Genomic DNA, 18,255 nt, shown 5'->3' with positions numbered 1-18,255 from the left:
AAGAGGTAATGAATATTTCTAGGTTTTTAATACCTAAAGCCGGTGGAAGGCGGTATGATTAATTCAGGCGTTTCAGGGTGGCTCCTCGTTGCCTCTCCTCTCGCCTTTCCTCTCGTCTATCAAGTGTCAGCTATGGCGTCGTGTCCAGGCCTGTCAGGCGGCCCTGTTGTGGCACCTCGGTCTGTCAGGCGGCGAGCAGAGAGAGAGAGCGAGCGAGAGCCCAGGGAACTTGTTAAAATTTCTGCAACGCTAGGCCATGCTGACTTTGACAAGAGACATTCCCCTCCCAATCTCCTCGGGTCCTCCGCCGGCATCATCAGCCACTAGCTCGGCTAGTGAATGGGGCAGCGGATGACAAAGCAACAATAATAATGTGGAAAAATGTCTATCTGCTGTAATGCCAGGTGAAGGGAAGCGGACAGGCAGGGAGGCTAGGCCGAGCCCCGGTGGAGCTGTCATTTATTTATCTACGTGAAGTGTCTCGAGAGGTGCAGGAGAGGCAAGGTGGCAGAGGCTTCACTCCACCAGAGGGGCCTGGCTTGTTCTTGGGGGAATAGGGAATATAATTGGCCTGCTTTCACCCTTGGCTGTGGCACCAATCAGGCGTTTTCTCCCTCCTCCTCCTCTACCTCCTCCTCTCCCACCCAGCTGGCTCCCAGACATAGCTGAGGAGATGAGACAGTGCTGGCCTTTCGGGCCCCGAGCAGGGACGACCCCAAACAAGACTTGTCACTTGTGCTTATAGTGGCATTTATTTGATTGGAGGAGTATTTTCCTCCCTTCCCTCCCCCTCGGCTCCTCGCTCTGCATTCCGCCACCATGTCTGCCCCAGCGCTGGAAACCCGAACGTTTCGTGGCTCGCTGAAGACTATCCGTGGCCTCCGCCGTGCGTGGCGGTCGACTTTGCTGTGAGGGACAGGCCACCTGTTAGCGGCAGGGTGAGGCCGGGGGGTTGATACAAGTGTAGCTGTCAGGAAGGCGGTTCAAGTCGACCCCCGGCAGTTTCGATAGTTTTCTGCTAACCCATCAATCATCGCACAATGTGTGCAGGCAAATACTCCGCACGTATTCCCCCGTTATAATTGCCACGCTCACAATGTTTGGAGCTGAATTTCCCCGGGTAGCCAGCAGGAGAGATCCAAACCGAGATATTTTTATTTTCTGTGCGTGCGTGCGTGCGTGCGTGCGTGCGTGCGTGCGTGCGTGTTTGGAAGATTGTTGAGTATCTGTCAAAATGGTTCATAGCATAAGCAATGCACTTAACCCCTGAGCCGATCTGTTTCTGTAACTCTGTTTTTATACGGAGTTATTGATCTGTAGTGGGTTGCGGGAGCAGGGGATAAAAGTATTTCCTCCCATCACTGGCATCCCACCAGGAACCCTGTCAGCCATGGATCTGGGCCCCAGTCAGAGGAAGCATTTTAGTCTTCCAGGAGCCCACTGGGGTTTCCAGTTACATGTCGCCTGGCTGGGACACCAGCCTCTGCTGCGCTGCACCTGAACACTTTTTCTTCACCAACAATAACTTGTAAAAAGCTACAAATGCGCTCGTCGTATATCGTGAAAAAAAATCTTACCTTGACAGGAATTTTGCTTTATTGTTGCACCAGTGCATTTCGATTAATAAAAAAAACGAGATAACGAATGCCTCTTTAATTTATCGTTATCAAATTAGTATTACAAAATATTGTGATAAAATTCTAACCTTTTAAATCCTGATAACATAAAGATTTTTTGTAATTAAATATCAAATGTGTTTCATTGTACAAAAGAAACCATTTTTGAGTCAGTGTCTTATCTTCTACATTTCTTTGCAGCATAATTAAAACATCAGACTTTTACGCTGATTTAACTGTCATAACCAAAAACATCTATTCTGTATTCAACATAATTTAAGAAGTGTATCAAATGTAACATTTGGTGTTAATGGGTTGAACTTATAAGTAAGTAATAAGCGGTGCTGCTGTAGCTTACACATTATGACCATGTCGGGGGTTTTGTAACCGTTAGTATTTCCAGCTGCTAAATTTTTTTATTGTTTTTTTTTGTTGTTTTTTTTTGTAAGCGATGGAATCAGCAGGGCTCAGCAACAGGTAGTGGAGGGGCAAAGCTGAATCACTTTATGCTGCAAACACCCAGATAAAACTCAGGTCATTATTTGACTTTATCTGGCATCAACATTATGAAAACCTTTCTAGCTTTTCTGAATCTATAGGTTTTAAGTCTTTGCTTTATCCTGATTCTGCTAGCCGATCCACAGTTTATGAAACAGAACCAGAAGAACAGGAGTAAATAAATCATGGTTACATTGTATCCAGGCTCTTAGACATGCTGATAGTGACCTTCCCTCTTCTATCAAGCTCCTCATTTTACTAATAAATGACCAAACCCAAAAAGGTTTTGACCTGAAGATGATATCAATGTCATCTACATTCATGAAGACTTTTCTAATCTTCCACCTTTTTCAGTCTCGACTCTGCTTGCGTTGGATTCCTCGGCTCAGCGATAAGCATCTTTTCTCGTGACAGACATGCCTTGCAAACATCCATTCACCTCCATGCGCTGAATGAATGCAGTGTAAAGGCCCTGGGGCCCGGACCAACTAATCCAAGGATTCTGGCAGATGTGAGAAAAGGCTGCTTGAGCACACAAGCTGCTCCCTTCACTTCATCTGTTTGCATATCTCTTATTCAAATACTTGCGGTAGCCATCTGGGTCGTGCCGGGTGGGTCTGGATGAGCATATGATGAAATAACTACAGAAAATGGAAGCTGCCGCGGAATTGCTTTCAATAAACAAGCCGGTTTTCGGCTCAATTTGCTAATCAAGCCGGTCGTTAGAGAAATAGATGGAAAAAAATCAGCGAGGAGGGCGAGTTCCTTCACAAAAACACCTCAGCGTTCAGGATGCCATTCACCAGGATAATTGTCAGGGTGGTTTTATTGACAGGAAGTTTGCCTGTTTCGACAGTCCTCCACTGGTAATGAGCTGGAAAGCCTAGTCCTTTCCAATACACTGCAGACGAATCAATCCAGTGCAATATGTTCGCCATCTCCGGTTACATCACTGGTGTTGGTATTTTTGAAGCAAAGTGACTGAATTCTCCATGTGACTAGGTTCTGCAGATTTATTTTTTGCTTAGACGAAATATAATATTCAAGAGAAATAGAAGCTTTCAACAAGCACCGAGATATTCATTAGTGCTACAACAAACAAGCCAGGAAAAGCATTTTAGCAGCTCTGGGGAGCAATTGTCTTGTTTTGCTTTTTTCTTTACACGTAAATAATTTAAGCAGCTGCATGTAAGACAAAGCTGCATTTACTTGCTTCATTATATTTTAATCTTGAGCAAATTATGCTACACATGCAGTGATGTGGAAAAGTGTTCATACCCGTTGAACTTTTTACATTTTGTCACATTACAAATACAAACTTTCATGTGTTTTAACGGGTTTTTGGATATATTAACACAATGTAGTTCATAACTATGAATCCACAGGAAAGATGTTGCATTATTTTCAGATTTTACTCAGCATGTTTATGTATTCACACCCCTTCAGTCTGCTATGATTACATGACATCCAGAGCAACTAAATTACTTCAGAAGACATCAGCCCGATTTCAAGTTATAATATCTTAATACTGTATTCTACATCTGTTTGAATGAAGGAATGCAAACACAAAAGTAATGGCATTTTATTTGGTGGAATAGGAAGAAATGCTGCTTAACAGAAGAAATACTTGATTGTGCAGGTAATAAGATTGGTTGAATATTTAAACCTTTCTAATTAGACTTGCATTCCATAATTTTTTGGGGATAGAAAAGTTTTAAAAAGAGACAGTTTTATTTGATTACATTTTACTGAATGGAATATGCAGAAAGAATAGAATTGGACTGAAAGGCGTCTTGGTTTACGGCATATTCAGGTTGTACATTTTTTGTGGTTGGTTAAAGGGGAACAGCAAATGTAAAAGAAGTTGCTCAAATAACCTTTTTGACCTACACGCTGGACGCTAACACTGACGCTGCCAACGTGGTGGCAATATAATGCCTCAGGGATGCTGTTCTTCAGCAGGGACTGCTGGTCAGAGTTAAGGAGCTTCACAACTTGGAAAAAAACCTCTGTTGAGGTCATTGAAGGTGGTTCTACAAAGGCATTACTTGCATGTCCATTGTCAAGGTCAGGACAGAGAATGCCGTCCCAGATTGATGATGCTCTCTAAGCGTCCAGTCTAAAACAATAAGGACTTTCACAGTTGTCACGGTGGTGCTAAGCTAGCCTCTCCTGGCTTCTTAGCGGTACACATTTAGCTTTCCTCCTCCTCCTCTGTCATCTAATCCTGCATAAAGCAAATCTCCTTACATGTGTCACTGATATGTCATCACGGTTATTAATACTTCCTCACTTCCCCTGGAAAAAGTTACACATCTGGGCTGTCAGTGACTGAAGAGCTCTGCATGTCATGAAACAGACACAAGAGGGATGGGAGATTTCTTAGCTCATTTTATGGCTTCGCTTTCCTTTTTCTTTTCCAAATGATTTCTTTTAAATCATTCATAAAATCACTTAGGAATGATTTAGTATCAAAGTAAGTCATTAATAGCTTACAGCTGCAGTATTTTCCTTTTATTAAAAAACAACAAAAAAAATGGGGGTGCTGTGGGGGTGCAGGGGCAAAGCACGACCCCTGTATTGAGGCCATAGTCCTTTTGGCAGTGGTCGCAAGTTCGATTCCCAGCCTGGCGACATTTGCCGCATGTCTTCCCCCTCTCTCATTACCCTCTTTCCTGTCAAACTACTTTAAAATAAAGGCCACTAGAGCCAACAAAACCTTAAAAAAAAAAAAAAGTGTTACTGCTCATTCTCCCTCCATCTCCCCCCGTTTGCTCTCTGCTACGCTGCAGCTAGCATAGCCTGTTGTGAACGCTCAGGCTCATTAGCATGGCCACCTATGATGGTCTACAAGCAGCAAGTTGTTTTTCCGACGTTAGAACTTTTAGCAGCAAGTACACGAGGTTGATTGACAGCACAAAGACCATTCTCCTGGCTTTGATTTGTTGTTTTAGTCGGGAATTTTGTATTTCTTCAGACAGAAATACCAGGTCAGGGAGAAGGTGGAAGAGATCGATCTTTTCACAGATTATTTGTCACATAACATGCTGTCACGACATGATGACAGTTTTAACAAATATATATATATAAACATTCTTTATAAAAGTTACAAACTGCAGCTTTAACTGAGGGCTGGTTTACCAGACGAAATGGTCAGTAGCAGCTATATTAATCTGATAAAATCTGTCTACAGAAACACTGTCTCTCCCAACCCCTCCCCAACATTCTTCAGCCACCACCTCCAGCTCTCTTCTGCTTTTATAATGACAGCTGTGCAGCAAAGGCACATGTAAAGGTGACTGCATGGGTATTCGGTGTCCTGGCCAACCCTGCAGTAAGGCTTTCCCCCCCTCTACCCCTGAGGGAGAAGCTTGGATTTCAGCTGCTAGAAACCTGAGGCTTGATGTCCGCATCAAAAGTAAATTCCACTTAACGTGCCACATCCTTTTCCACAGTGGCCCGGGGGCTTCAGAAGCCACAAACACCTTTATATAGTGCATGCCATGTTTGCCTTGAAGTAGGACGTGTGTAGGAGGTGTGAGAGCAACCGGATGCTGGGCAACGGGTGCCAGTCTACTCCACCCCCCTTCCAGGTTTCCACTCCACCACTTGCCATCTTGCTCCTACCCAACTGCCTTGTGGCTCAGTAGAGCAAGTGGTTGTCTTTATCCTCGGGGCGTTGCTGGTTTTTACAGGTGATGGAGGTGCTCAGTGTCTTGTAAAGTATTCATACAACTTGTACTTCTTCACACTTGGCCATGTTACAACCAGGGAACACTTTTGATACAGATTCAGATATCTATGGTTTAGTACTGGCCGATACCGATCCAATACAGAAAAACAGCACAGAATTGACTTAAAACGCTTCTTTTTTTTTGAAACATAGACATAAGTGTACCGAATAGCAGATTTATTTGATAACTCTGCACCAGTGCAGAACACTTGAAATGAAAACAATTCAACTATAACTTATTCAGTCAGTGCAATTAGGAGTTCACCAGCCAATGTAAAACAAATAATAAAGAAACTGAAACTGATTTAAAAAATACAACAAACCTTTTTCAAATGGTTGAGAAAGTGAAATTAGGAATTATCAATGTAATGCAAAATAAATAATAAAGCACGACGTCACTCAGGGCACAACACATAGAATTAAACTAAATAGATTTGCCCTTATGGATAGGGCACATAGTCATGATTTGCTATGTATAATTTCCCAGAGTGCTCTGTGTTTAGTTGTAATCATTTCATTCCCCCTACATGGCTTGTGGTGAACTGCAAACTGAAATTTGCATTGCTATCTTTAACAACGACCTCTCCTACATAAAGGCCAGATTTGTGGAGACTAGTAGTTGTTTAACAGATTTTCTACAGTCGTGGATCTCTGCATCTAGAGTTACTATTGACCTCTTGTATAATTCTTTTTTTCATGTCCTGCCTGTCCGCCATGTTTCGGTAACCTTGTGAAAACCATGCGTCATCCTCTTTCTGCTCTTAGGTTGTGGAACCTCTAAAGCACTGGACATTGTTTTGCTTCATCCCTGACCATTGGTCTTCATGATGCTGAAGCTAAATTAATATTAAGATTAAACTATACACAGATGGACAATATTTACTAATTAAAGACACTTGGAGGTAGTCAGTTTGACTGGACTTTATTTAAAGGTGTCAGAGTTGGGGGATGAACACAAATCCCAAACCTTTCATAAAAATCCCAGTAAAATCCATTAATGTTTGTGGTTGTAGCGCAAAAAAATGTGCGGCATTATTCTGTCATCTGTTCACCCTGAAGCCTCCACTGCCTGGTGCCAATCATTTGAGAGTTCTACATTTAGCCAAACCTGAATCCGAGGGTTCACAGACATGTAGTGGGCTCATCATGTGCAGACTCTGAATTTGTGGGATGCAGAATCCCACCGGGGATATGGAGGCTGGTAAAAGCTTGGATCCCTTTCCCTAGCCTAGAGTCGGCATCAGGCTCCCACCGGTATTAGAACAATATTTATTTGTGTTAGAGGGGAGGTGATTCATTTTACTCAAAAATCACTGGCATAGCATGGGTGAGAGCTGCCTCTCGCTGCGCATTTTTTCCTCTCATTAAAGGTGTCCGCACCCAGAGGAGCGAGCCAATGCCTACCGCAAATTTCCGTGTAGTGCCAGCTTTGGCTTTTCTTCTCTTTGTGAGCTGTCTTTCCCCCTGCAGAACAAACTCACCATGTGTGGGTTGAGGCAAGGGAAAGGGTCATTGCTTTTTCTTTTCTTTTTTTTTCTTTTTTTTTATCGCTGCATTATTTAAAATCCTACTGACTTTGTTTTTTATTTTTTTTGCTTTTTCTTTTCTTTTTCCCTCTTAGCAAATTCATGCAAGTCAAAAGCAAAGTGTAATCTTGAGAGAAAAGAAGAAAGGAAGAATGTAAGTTGTGTAGCCTGAGGTGGGCGATGACTCACCTAGACATTGTTCAGATGGACTGGGAAAAAAACCTAAAAAAAACAAGTTCAATGGGAGTTTTTATTGAGCAGTGCTTAAAGCCACCTTTCTCTTAACAAGCTGCAGTGAGAGGTGGTTTGCCTACCAAGCTCGCCTGCAGCTCTCTGCAGGGTGATTATGTCACAGCGGGCCAGTCAGAATGATGTGTATCTCTCTGTTACAAGGCGGCTCAAATGCAGCAAAGGCTCTGACTAGGAATATTATTATTATCTCCTCCAGGATCCTCCACTCGGCATCAACACTGGTGCATTGTGAGAGCTCTGGGGGGAAGCTGTTTTTGAAATAATCCGCCTGTCTACTCTCCTGTTTCTCAGACAATAATGTTCACACAAAGGCTTTTTTTTTTCCATTATTATTATTTCCCACCACCCACACGGACAACAGTGGATAGGCTGTACGACAAAGAGATAATCTAGATGCGCGGAGAGTGAGCTTTTTGTGTCCTGCCGCCCGCTATCTTGCCTTCTCATGGCAGCCCAAGGGGAACGTTTTGGTTGTGGTTCCTGACCAACCAATCAGGGAGTGGTGAGCCGTGTCTTTACGGGGCTATCTGCCATCTCTGCTGGCGTGAAGCCTGGCGAGCCAGAGGAGGCTGGCGGTGCTCCGATCTGTATCAGGGCCACGGTGTAATGACGAGCAGCCTCCTGATACCGCAGAGATTATCCCAGCTTCTTATCGCTGCTGGCATACATTTTGACATTAGAAAGACAAGAAGACCACTCCGCCCCCTCTCACGCTCACTGTATAGCTCAGAAAGTGGACTTTAAATCTGCGAGTTTATAAATCACCAAAATTCATTTAAAGACCTGTTGTTGTTGCTATTGTCAACCTTCCAGAACAGTCAGGTCTTCTGATTCTGCTCTGCATCCCAAGAACCAGAACCAAACATGGAGAAGGAGCATTCAGCTTCGATGCACCACAAATCTGGAACAAACTTCCAGAAAGCTGCTAAACAGCTGAAACACTGAGTTCCTTCACATCAAGGGTGAAAACCCACCTGTTTAGAGTTGCCTTTGATTAGTAGTAAGTGGAATATTGACGAGCATCGATGTATATTTGCTTGATGATTATGATGGTGGCATTGACAAAATAAAACCTTACCAAGTATTTTTGGTCCAGTTTCTAGTGCAGTTTCTTAAAATAAGGCAAAACTAACTGGAAAGTAACTTTTCAGGACACAGATGCTTGTTTTAAGTCAATATTGAAGATAAAGTACTATTTCTACTGGCGTTCTACTGGGAAAAATGTATTGTTAAAATTAAGTGGAACTCGTACTTTATCATCAATACTAAGGTATTTTTGACTTAAAATAAGCTCCTATATCTCGCTGAAGTTACTTGCAAGTTACTTTTGTCTTATTTCAAGTGCGCTAAGGTATTTGCACTAGAACCTAGACCAAAAATACTTTGTAAGTCTTTGTGTTTTTGCAGAATATGATGTAAACTACTTTGAACTGTCTTGTTGCTGAAATGGGCTGCACAATTAAACTTGACTTTCTTCTCTGAAGAGTCCCGGCTAATTTCTTGCTTCGGTTTCCCCGCTATCTTCCATTTGTCCACCCTGGACTTTCTAGCCCTCTGGAGCCCGGCGTGCTTTTTAAACCACCGAGCTCCAAATCTAAGCATTTCGTTAATTGAGTTAAATGGATTGCGGTGGTTGAGATGATTTGTCTGTCGGCTTTTATTGCTGCAATTTAGGCTGTGCCTCATTGCGCTATGCCACCTAATGAGAGCCCTCACCAGATGTTTTGTCTCCTCTGGTATTAACATCCACATGTTCACTTAGGCGGAGATGGCGTCGATGCGCTGGCGCTAATTTCCTCCAATTTGTAGCTGTTAATCGAATAAAGGCTCTTTCGCAAATGGAATTCCTGTACTTTTCATATTCCGTATCTATTATTCATGGAGTTCCTGTCAGTCTGTTGGGCTGATACCGTGATTTGTTGCCTCGTCGGTCCCTGCGCCCCATCCCTATATTTCACTCTTGGCCCCCTCGCAGGGAGTTTGAACAGATCTGGAGCCCCTCTAGTGAAATATGTCTCGTCCCTTTTCCTTCATTTCTCCTTATCTGGTTAGCGTTGGCTGCGGGCCTGCTGCGCCGTTGATTTGTGACTTTCTCTGTCTGCGGCAGTGAGAGACCTTAATGCAATGCGCGCCTCTGCCCTTCTCCCTACTGATGAAACGGGCTCCTGCATTCCCCTGATAGACTGCTAATTTGTATACTAAACTGACAGCCAGCAATGATAAGGGCTAGCAACTGCTTCACAGCCCAGGAGAGAGAGAGAGAGAGAGAGAGAGAGAGAGAGAGAGAGAGAGAGAGAGTGGCAGGGCGGACTGACGGCGCGAGGTGCAGCAAGCGAGATCGAGGATAATATTTTACACAAAGCTCATGCCCCCGTGCACTTCCATCGGTATTCATTTCCTTGCGTCTGTTGCTAGGGCGAGCGGGGGCAGGAGTTTCCAGCCCTGATGCTCTGCCATACACACGCAGGCGTTTATGTGTGCCTATAAAAATGGCACTTGGGGCTAAGTACAAAGTGGTTTGTGTGTGTGTGTTTTTTTTTTTTTTTTGCAAGCATGCGAGGGGAGGCCACTTCATTCTACTTGGTCACCATGGAATTCATTATCATCTTAATGATGCTCCAGTCGAGGCGAGTATCCGTCGGTTGACAGTTGCGTGGGATGCTACCTCCCTCTCTCTCTCTCTCTGTCGTCTCGGCGCATCTCGCCATGCTTGCCGGGGTTCTGCATTATTACCGGCTCACACCTGTTCTGACAAGCCGGCAGCGGTGGATGTGTAGAGGAGCGGAGGGTGGGAATTGAAGGCAAGGTAGATGGCGTCTGCTCCCATGGAAGGCACTGCTGCGGCTCATAATAAACGACCGCTCGGGAGGTCATTAAGTTTCTGGAACGGTGTGAGGACAAATGCTGGGGAGATAATTAATTTGGTGTCTCCTGTTGTAGCCTGGGAGCTGTAGTCCCACTGTGCATGGCTAATGCAGCATTTATTGCAAAAGTGGCTTCAGCAGATGTCTGGGGGAAGAAATGGTTGGGGATGCAGAGCGGTCTTGCGGTCATGCTGTTGTGCCACGACAACAAAAACAATTTTCCTTTTTAAAAGTTGCACGCACTTGTGATTTATAAAGTGAATCGACTTTGCTGGCCTGGTGTTCCAGGCAACTCTGCCTCACCTGTGAGCTACACCACTCTGAGCTCGGGTGGCGAAATGCAGCTTCAGGAGACGCTCAATGGAAGTTGGCAGAGAGGGCAATGAAGGAGGAAGCTGACAGTGATGAAACGCCAGGCAGGGAGGCAAATTAACACTGTGTAGGTTGGAGTGTGTGCGTGCACGGACGTGTGTGTTGGTAAGGAGAGGGACGAACAGACAGGTTCAACCTGGGTAATTGAGCGCCTGATTGGCCGTGCTAGGAAATGTGCCCTATGGCCCATTTGGCTCCTTTCATTTTCCCTCTCATTTTCTTCTGGCCTGCCGTCTGCTGAATCCTTTTGTGCCGTGTCACGGCGCAGCAATATAAATACAAACATGGTTGTGTGTACATAGAGGCCTGTCAGGCATCTTCGCTTCCAACAAGATTTTTGCTTATCTCATCTACAGGAGCTGGGCCGGGCGCTGAGGCAGGAATAACAGTGTGCTGGTGGTTTTTTTCTTCTTCTTCTATGAGTTGCCTTCTTTTGTTCTGCCCATCAAATTTGTTTCAGGAATTGTTCTGTAAGAGCTGATATTTCTATAAGAATATTGTCATCTTCAAAACATTTTAGTTTCCAACTAGCCTGTATCTGGTGCTTTCCAAAGGATTCACACCTGCCTGAGCTATGTAATAGACCAAATAGTGAAACCCATCTACTCCCAAAATTCTATATTACAACTTTTTTTGGAAGGTGTCGGCGTATGGTGTGCTGAAACGGTAAATAATAGAGCCACCTGTTTAGCGCGATGGAGAGCGCGACTGAAAAGCGCTGGAATCGTCAAGTGGAAGAAACACTGACTGCCTTCGGGAGTTACCTAATTGGCGAATAGAGTCCATCTGTGTGTAATGTAATCTCAGTGTAAATCCAACAGTTCTGCGAAGGCCCCAGAGGTGCGTCATGAAGCAAACAGCATCATGAAGACCAGGGAACACGGTAAACAGGCCAGAGGTTAAGTTATAAAACATTGTCCCAGCATCTCTGTTCAATCCATTAGCGACGACTGAGGCTTGTATAAACTCCTCAAGACTTCAGAAGTTGGTTTTTTCCTCCCTCGGTTCTGCTTGTTCTCAACACATCATTCAGCTGAAACCGATTTTTTTTGGTACACCGTCTGACAAGTATTGTGTAATTGGTCAGAAATTGGAAGCGGGCCTGGTTAATGCAGCATAGGGGAGATGTTATTTCTTCCGCAATTTTTCCGTCATCATCCCAGGAGTTCGGCGCTCGACATAAACTTGGCCGGTGCGAGCTCTGTTCTTGTCCTTGCCACCTCGAGTAAACTAATGTCTTTGTTCTTGCAGAGTATGTACAGAGAGGCCTTTCATCATGTGTTCCCAAATTCTGGCGCTTGCAGTAGATTTTAGAAAGAAAAAAAAAAGCCACGGAAAAAAGAGGAAAGTAACAAGATGTTCTGTTTGCAGCTGGCGACACGGCAAACATTCAGAAGAAAGAGCTCTAGTAAAAAAAAGTAAATAAAACATTGACCAAAATGTAACTTTTTGACCTACATCCAGCATGTTGTGAGTGAATATATCATCCACATAGAAGTGGCAGAAATATGATGGACTGAGTTACATTAAGATGAAAATTTAAAAAAATATCCTGTCGTACGAATACTTTTCTCAGGCACTTCATATGTGATTAACACCAAACACCTCAGACCTTGTCCAACAGCTTTCTGTCTGATACAAAACACTCCAAATGAGTCGCAACTAAATAGCAATTATAGTCTTCACTGACATGAGGCCACAACAAAGCCTGCCGAAAGGTTTGTTGTTTTCACGCCGCAGCTGTCGTGATTAAGCTGCCCCAAGGTGTTTAGAAAGTGTACCATGGAAGGGCAAGGCTGTTCCTCCTTTACCCACAAACAGAGGACGGCTGTATCAGGAATCTGCTTGTATTTGGTCTGGGGCTTACCTAATCTCTGACTGCAAGGTTTCTTACTGCTAGGAGATAATTTGCTCTGCTGTGTGGAATGCGGGGCATTAAATAGAGCTCCCAGATCAAAGGTAAGACTGAAAGCCTGGGGATCATTTGATATAAAGTAGGGAGGGGCTGATGTGTGCTGGGTTATGGGATGTGAAGGGGGGGCAGGGGCGAGAAACTGGTCTCTCAGCAGTCTTTACTAAATGAGGTTAATTGAGTCTGGGGTAATTGCTGACCTTCGTGTCTGAGTGAAATCACATCCTTAACTGATCAATGCTTTTCATAAATTTTATGCCTCAAGGTCATTCCACTGATTACGCCGCCCTCCCTCCTCGACTGCATTGCCTTGCTCCGGTGGCCTATTGTGCAGAAATGAAGCGTGGAGGCGTTTTGCCATTAAAAGAACGCTATTAAGGTTGTCTCCGATATTTCCAAATTAATTAGCCGGCCGTGTTGTTAAGTAAAAGCAACGCGGACATGGAGACTTTTCTCTCCGCTCTTACACACCCTCCCTCCCTTCGTCTGGGGCCTCGCCATGCGCGCCTCGCTTACCGCCTCCCCCGCTCTCCCTCGGCGGCCGCGCCGTTGTCTGGTGGATTTATGGAGTGAATAAGTCATCTGTGTTCGGGGAGGGGGGGGTTGTGGACTTCTTAAAACAAACAGCAGCCGTAATTTGTAATTTGGCATTCTCTAAATCTGGGGAATTATCGTCCGGCATGTGGCGCTTTAGGGATTTAGCGCTGTAATGGTGGGTTTTACTGGCCAAGCTCTCTCCTTAACTCCTTTCTCTTTCTTTTTTTCCCCCTTCTCTCCCGTGTTCTTTTTTACGCCTGCCGAGGAAACGGGAGGATTTCACAGCTGCTGGGAGCTGAGCTTCGGCTGGGCCCCGTGACCTCCTTCTTTCTTACCCCGCTCCCCCTCTTCGTCCCCCTAGCCTCACTCCGTTTTTCTCTCTCCATCCAGCAGTCTCTTTCCTCGGGGAGCTCTTGTGTGGCTCAGAGGAAGCTGAATCATAAAGCATAGCTAATGAATAGAATAGAGAAGGAAAGCGGAGGCCAGCTGACGGCCCTCCAGAGAGGGGGCCAGGCCCCCGAAGCCCCAGGCTCAAATAGCAGACGGCCCTCGCAAAGGTCAAGCTTCCTGCAGCCCGCTCCGAGGGCTTTTTGGCTTCTTAGGCAATGTGGCTTAAATTCCCTCCCCTCCCGCCGCCACCCTTTAGTTTTGTTTAATGGTTAAATTTCCCCGCTTCCTTTTGAAAACCGTGCCCTTTGCTCCTCTGTTTCGTCGTCTTTCTGCCTCTTTCCATAAGCGTTTCCTGTCCGTCTCATCTTTCTCTCGGTCGGTAATGGCAGTCGGGGTCGCCTCAGCAGAGAGAGTGTGAAGAATTTGTTACACATGACCTCCTCGCACCGCGACCGCAGGCGGCGCGGTTAGCCAGCAGCGCGGCCCCGAGAGAAACGGAGAGAGAGAGAGAGTGAGTGAGAGAGAGAGAGAGTGAGTGAGAAACCAGTCAACTTGACCAACAGCAATGCGCAGGAAGAAGCTGCAACAAAAAAACAAGCACCAGTAGAAACATGAGCTCTGCTGCGACATGCCCTTTTTTCAGCATCGCCTTTACACGGCAGCCTTGTAATTGTGGATTGTGTGACTGACTCATGCAGACTTGGCAGGTGCAAAACGCAGCATTAAACTCTTAAATGTTGGTTCGCTGTTACTTGGGATTCAGGTACAATTTAAAAAGAGCTTCTGTTCATCACGGGGCTGGAATGGGAAGGAGGAGATGTACCAAACACAACGCGTCTGTTCCCGGGAACACGCTTTGTCTGTGTCGCACTCCGGATAACCACTTTGGTCACAACTGTTTTTAGCCGTTGCACAGAGTCACAGCCTCACCTGACTTATTTTGTTTTTTTATTTTATTTTTTATTTTTTTCTACTTTTGTGACCCCGTGTCACTCTGAGCACGACCCTGAGCCGCCGCCTTCCGTGTCCATTTGACAAGCTTCATTTCACTCTGAGCCCATATTTTTCTTTCAGGGCCTGCAGGGCCTTGATTCAAGGCTGAGGTTGTGCTGTTTTCTGTGCCGAGGGTTGGTACTGGAGCGTTTAATGTCATCCAGAGCCAACAAAGAGTCTGTGCTGGCTCTGGTTTTGGGAGATTGAATGAGGGCAGTGCACAGCTAGTCCTTCTCTCCTCCGGAGCCAGGTCACTTTGTCTGCTGCAGGAGGAAACGGAAAAGATTTCAGCAGAATGTTTGTCCTTTTGTTCCACTTGTGGAGACCAAAGAAAGGTTTTAGACTTCAGAGTTCCTACGCAGTCTCAAGGTCCAACGTATGATTTATGTTTTCAAACTGTAGGTATTCAAAAATATTTGTCTTTGAAGACCTTCATCCATGTCCAGTTGCATAAATGATTCAATTTATCAATTAGTCTATTTGTTACATGTTTCTTTCCACCCATCTGTCTTTTTATTTATTTCTCTCTGCCTTTCTTTCTATCCTTTTGTCTTTCTCTCTTTCTTTTTTCTATATTTGTGTCCCTTTCTTTTTTCTCTCTTTCCTCGTCTTTCATTTTTCTTTCTGTCTTTCTATCTTTCTCTATTTCTGTCTTGCAATATTTATTTCTATATTTCTGTCTCTTTCTTCCTGTTTCTTTTTCTTTCTTTCTGTCCACTGCATTTGAAATAAACATAAAAGCAATTTATTAAGGTGTTTATGTGAGCGTGTGTGTATATGTGTGTGATTGTCCACTTGTGAAACTAAATATGTTGGACTTCTTTGCACTCAGACATCAACCGAGTGCCACACTGCTTAACGGGACGCATTAAAAGAAACAAAAGGAAAGAAAAAAAATGCCAAGCCTCATTAAAAACATAACGTCATTGTATTATAAAATGATAAATGAAATGTGCTGACGAATCTAAAAAAAAAAAAAGATGCCGTAATCGATTCAGTTTAAGGCACTTTCACAAAAATAAAATAATTTTGTCAATTTGTCCAGTCACCCAATAGTTTCTGGTCACTCTTTCTGCTCGTTTATGTGTCTGTCCATCTGTTCATTCATCCCTTTTAAACATTAATCTATCAATGGACGTATTGAACCGCCCATAAATGTGAAAACTTTCAGGAGTCTTGAATATTTGCTGCACAACATTTGCAGTTTAGTAGAACCCGTTACCTCCTGCGGTAGCTAGCATCTGTCCACTCAGCAAGCAGCTAAAAACAAAACACTCAGCTAAAGAGTTTTGTGCAATAATCATCGAGTGTTTATATCGAAAATCTGTTCAGTCCATTACTGTCTGCAATCTCTGCTGAGCTTCAACCAAGTGACTCACAACGTCTCCTCGTGGAATATATGCCACAGAACTCGACAGAAAAATGTTTCTTTGTAGTCATCAGCGGATCCTCTCCCCTTTAATGCTTTCCGTTTCTGATTCGACTGTCGTGTTCCTCGGCGGAGGCTTCCCCTGAGCTTTCATATCTCTGTTTTTATGCCCTGTTAATAAAGCAAGTTCATAAGAGAATCAACTCTCTACTCGAGGTCTGTTGTGGTTTGCGAGAGAAGAGACATCCAAACATTGTAGGAAGGGAGAGAAGAAAAAAGAAAAGGAAAAAAAGAAAGTCAAATCGCAGTAAAAGTCTGAATCCGAAGGTCTTGGAAAGAAGAGGATGTCCTCAAAACACTTGTGAAGAACTAACAGGGATGCCAAGGACAGCCATCTGTGTTTACAGAATCATCCGCTTTCTCTCTATGTCTCCCTTGTACGCTCTCAAGATTCGCTGTTCATTCTTTACATATGCTCCCTTTGTGCAGCATGAAATACACGCGTGGCAGCTAAGGACACTCGGGGGCCCTCTGGGTGGAACATATGCCGGGCTCCTGCGGATTTTTTAACGAGTCAGACGAAAGGAGCTGAAACGAAGGGAAACGATCGCCTGGAAAACACAGGAGCGGATTCTCAGGGATGATATCTTCTGTTCACACAAGTTGCGTTGCAGCGATTTTGATTTTAGTCGCCAAACTTCATGCGATACACTCTGTCAAATCGTCCTCAGCTTCCCTTATGTTGACCTCCACCAACATCAGGCCTGCTGCTTACCGACTACAATTTCAAACAACCATGAGAGATCCGTTGTTGAAATGAAATTAGATGAATTAGAAATAGAAGTGCATAGTGTTGATTGGTGGAAAACCGTCACTGATTTCCTAGCAGCAGCATGTTTTTTTTTCTCCCCTCCAAGTCTTTGTCCTCTGATGCTGCATTGCCAAGCCGACTGCCTTCCTGTGTCCTTGACAGCGTTTCTTGTGTGGGGGTTTTCAGGTGGCCCAACACTGCCACCTAATGTTACCTCATCAGGGGAAAGTCAGGCTCCAGAAGCAGCTTCCTGTCCTTGTTCGATCGGGCGACTGCTGCTGATTGATTCTGTGACGCCGTCACCTGCAGATAAATAAATCGGCTTCTGCAGTTGTGGTTCTGGAACAGAAATGCTAGGAGCACAAATTATGATTTTAATTAGTTTCTCTTCAGATTCACGTGATCTTTGAATTTCATGTGTTTCTTTTTTTTTTCCCTTTTCCCCTCCAGGTATCTGATGTAGGATCAGAGAAGCTCTTTTCCCCTACCGCACCCAAAGGTAAGAGCCTCGTTCGTTTTCTCCTCCGCTTTATTCATAAACGGAGCAAAATCTGTGGCCTTTTTTTAAATTATTTTATATTATTGCAAATGAGCCCACAGCTCTCTCTAGCTCTCTAATCCTGCAGCTCCCATTCAGATTTAAATGTCGCCAGACATAGACGAGGTCTGGTGACTACATATGCATGCATTTTTTTGTTGTTGTTTTTTCTCCTCCGGGTGCACAGTGGTGTTTCTTGGACGACCCCGCCAAAGGCTTAGCCCTCCTACATATTGGTTCATTAGAGAGGATTTAGAGCCTCCCTGCCACATGCTCCCACAAATGGGTACTTCCCCTCAGGCATTACAAGCTCTCTGACAGCAGGCCTGGATCATAATTGATGCCAAAGGAAAGACAGAAAAAGAGCTTTGTCAGCCCCCAGACAACACGCGCTCTTGTCCGCATTCACGTATGCACATATGTGAATTATTAGGCCCTTGTTTTTTTTTGTTTTTGTTTTTTTTGTTGCTTTTTTGGGAATTCTGCATGCTTTTTGTTTTGCGTGTGTGTATTCCGTGACACACATCAACAGGTATTTCTGGCACATGAATATTTACTACATGCAGTGAAGCTCAGCTGGTCAAATCAGGAGGTGAAGGTGTCTGAGCTGCAGATGTGGGTGTGGGGTTTGACGGGCGTAGCCGTGACAGATAGCAGCAGCATGGCGGCCGTGTCCCCTCTGGGCAAGAAGCAGGAAGGAGGGATCATTAAGGCAGGCTGAGGTTGGAATGAGATGGATCCACGTTCTGTGAGCCATACGGACAGACGAGGAAGGTTTCACAGGGAGACTCAACAAACACGTCGGCGTTCATCGGCTTGGCTTCATCGCAGCTACGGCTTTCTT

General features: G+C 44.5%; 2 protein-coding genes across 8 annotated transcripts in view; one reads left to right on the top strand and one right to left on the bottom strand.

Annotated features, from left to right (window-relative positions):
- galnt9 (polypeptide N-acetylgalactosaminyltransferase 9) overlaps window positions 1-18,255 on the bottom strand; it is a 1,026,805-nt gene that overhangs the window by 565,846 nt on the left and 442,704 nt on the right. The window lies entirely within an intron of this gene.
- Window positions 1-18,255, top strand: part of fbrsl1 (fibrosin-like 1) — a 353,282-nt gene that overhangs the window by 288,591 nt on the left and 46,436 nt on the right. For all 7 annotated transcript variants that reach the window (XM_008417610.2, XM_008417609.2, XM_008417613.2 and 4 more), the window contains one exon: window positions 17,324-17,372. In XM_008417610.2, coding sequence (XP_008415832.1) covers window positions 17,324-17,372 — 49 coding nt within the window. The remainder of the gene's footprint in view (window positions 1-17,323; window positions 17,373-18,255) is intronic.

The sequence above is a fragment of the Poecilia reticulata genome, linkage group LG9 (genome assembly GCF_000633615.1).
Source record: "Poecilia reticulata strain Guanapo linkage group LG9, Guppy_female_1.0+MT, whole genome shotgun sequence".
Classification (NCBI taxonomy): domain Eukaryota; kingdom Metazoa; phylum Chordata; class Actinopteri; order Cyprinodontiformes; family Poeciliidae; genus Poecilia; species Poecilia reticulata.
This window is presented reverse-complemented; position numbering and strand designations above follow the sequence as displayed.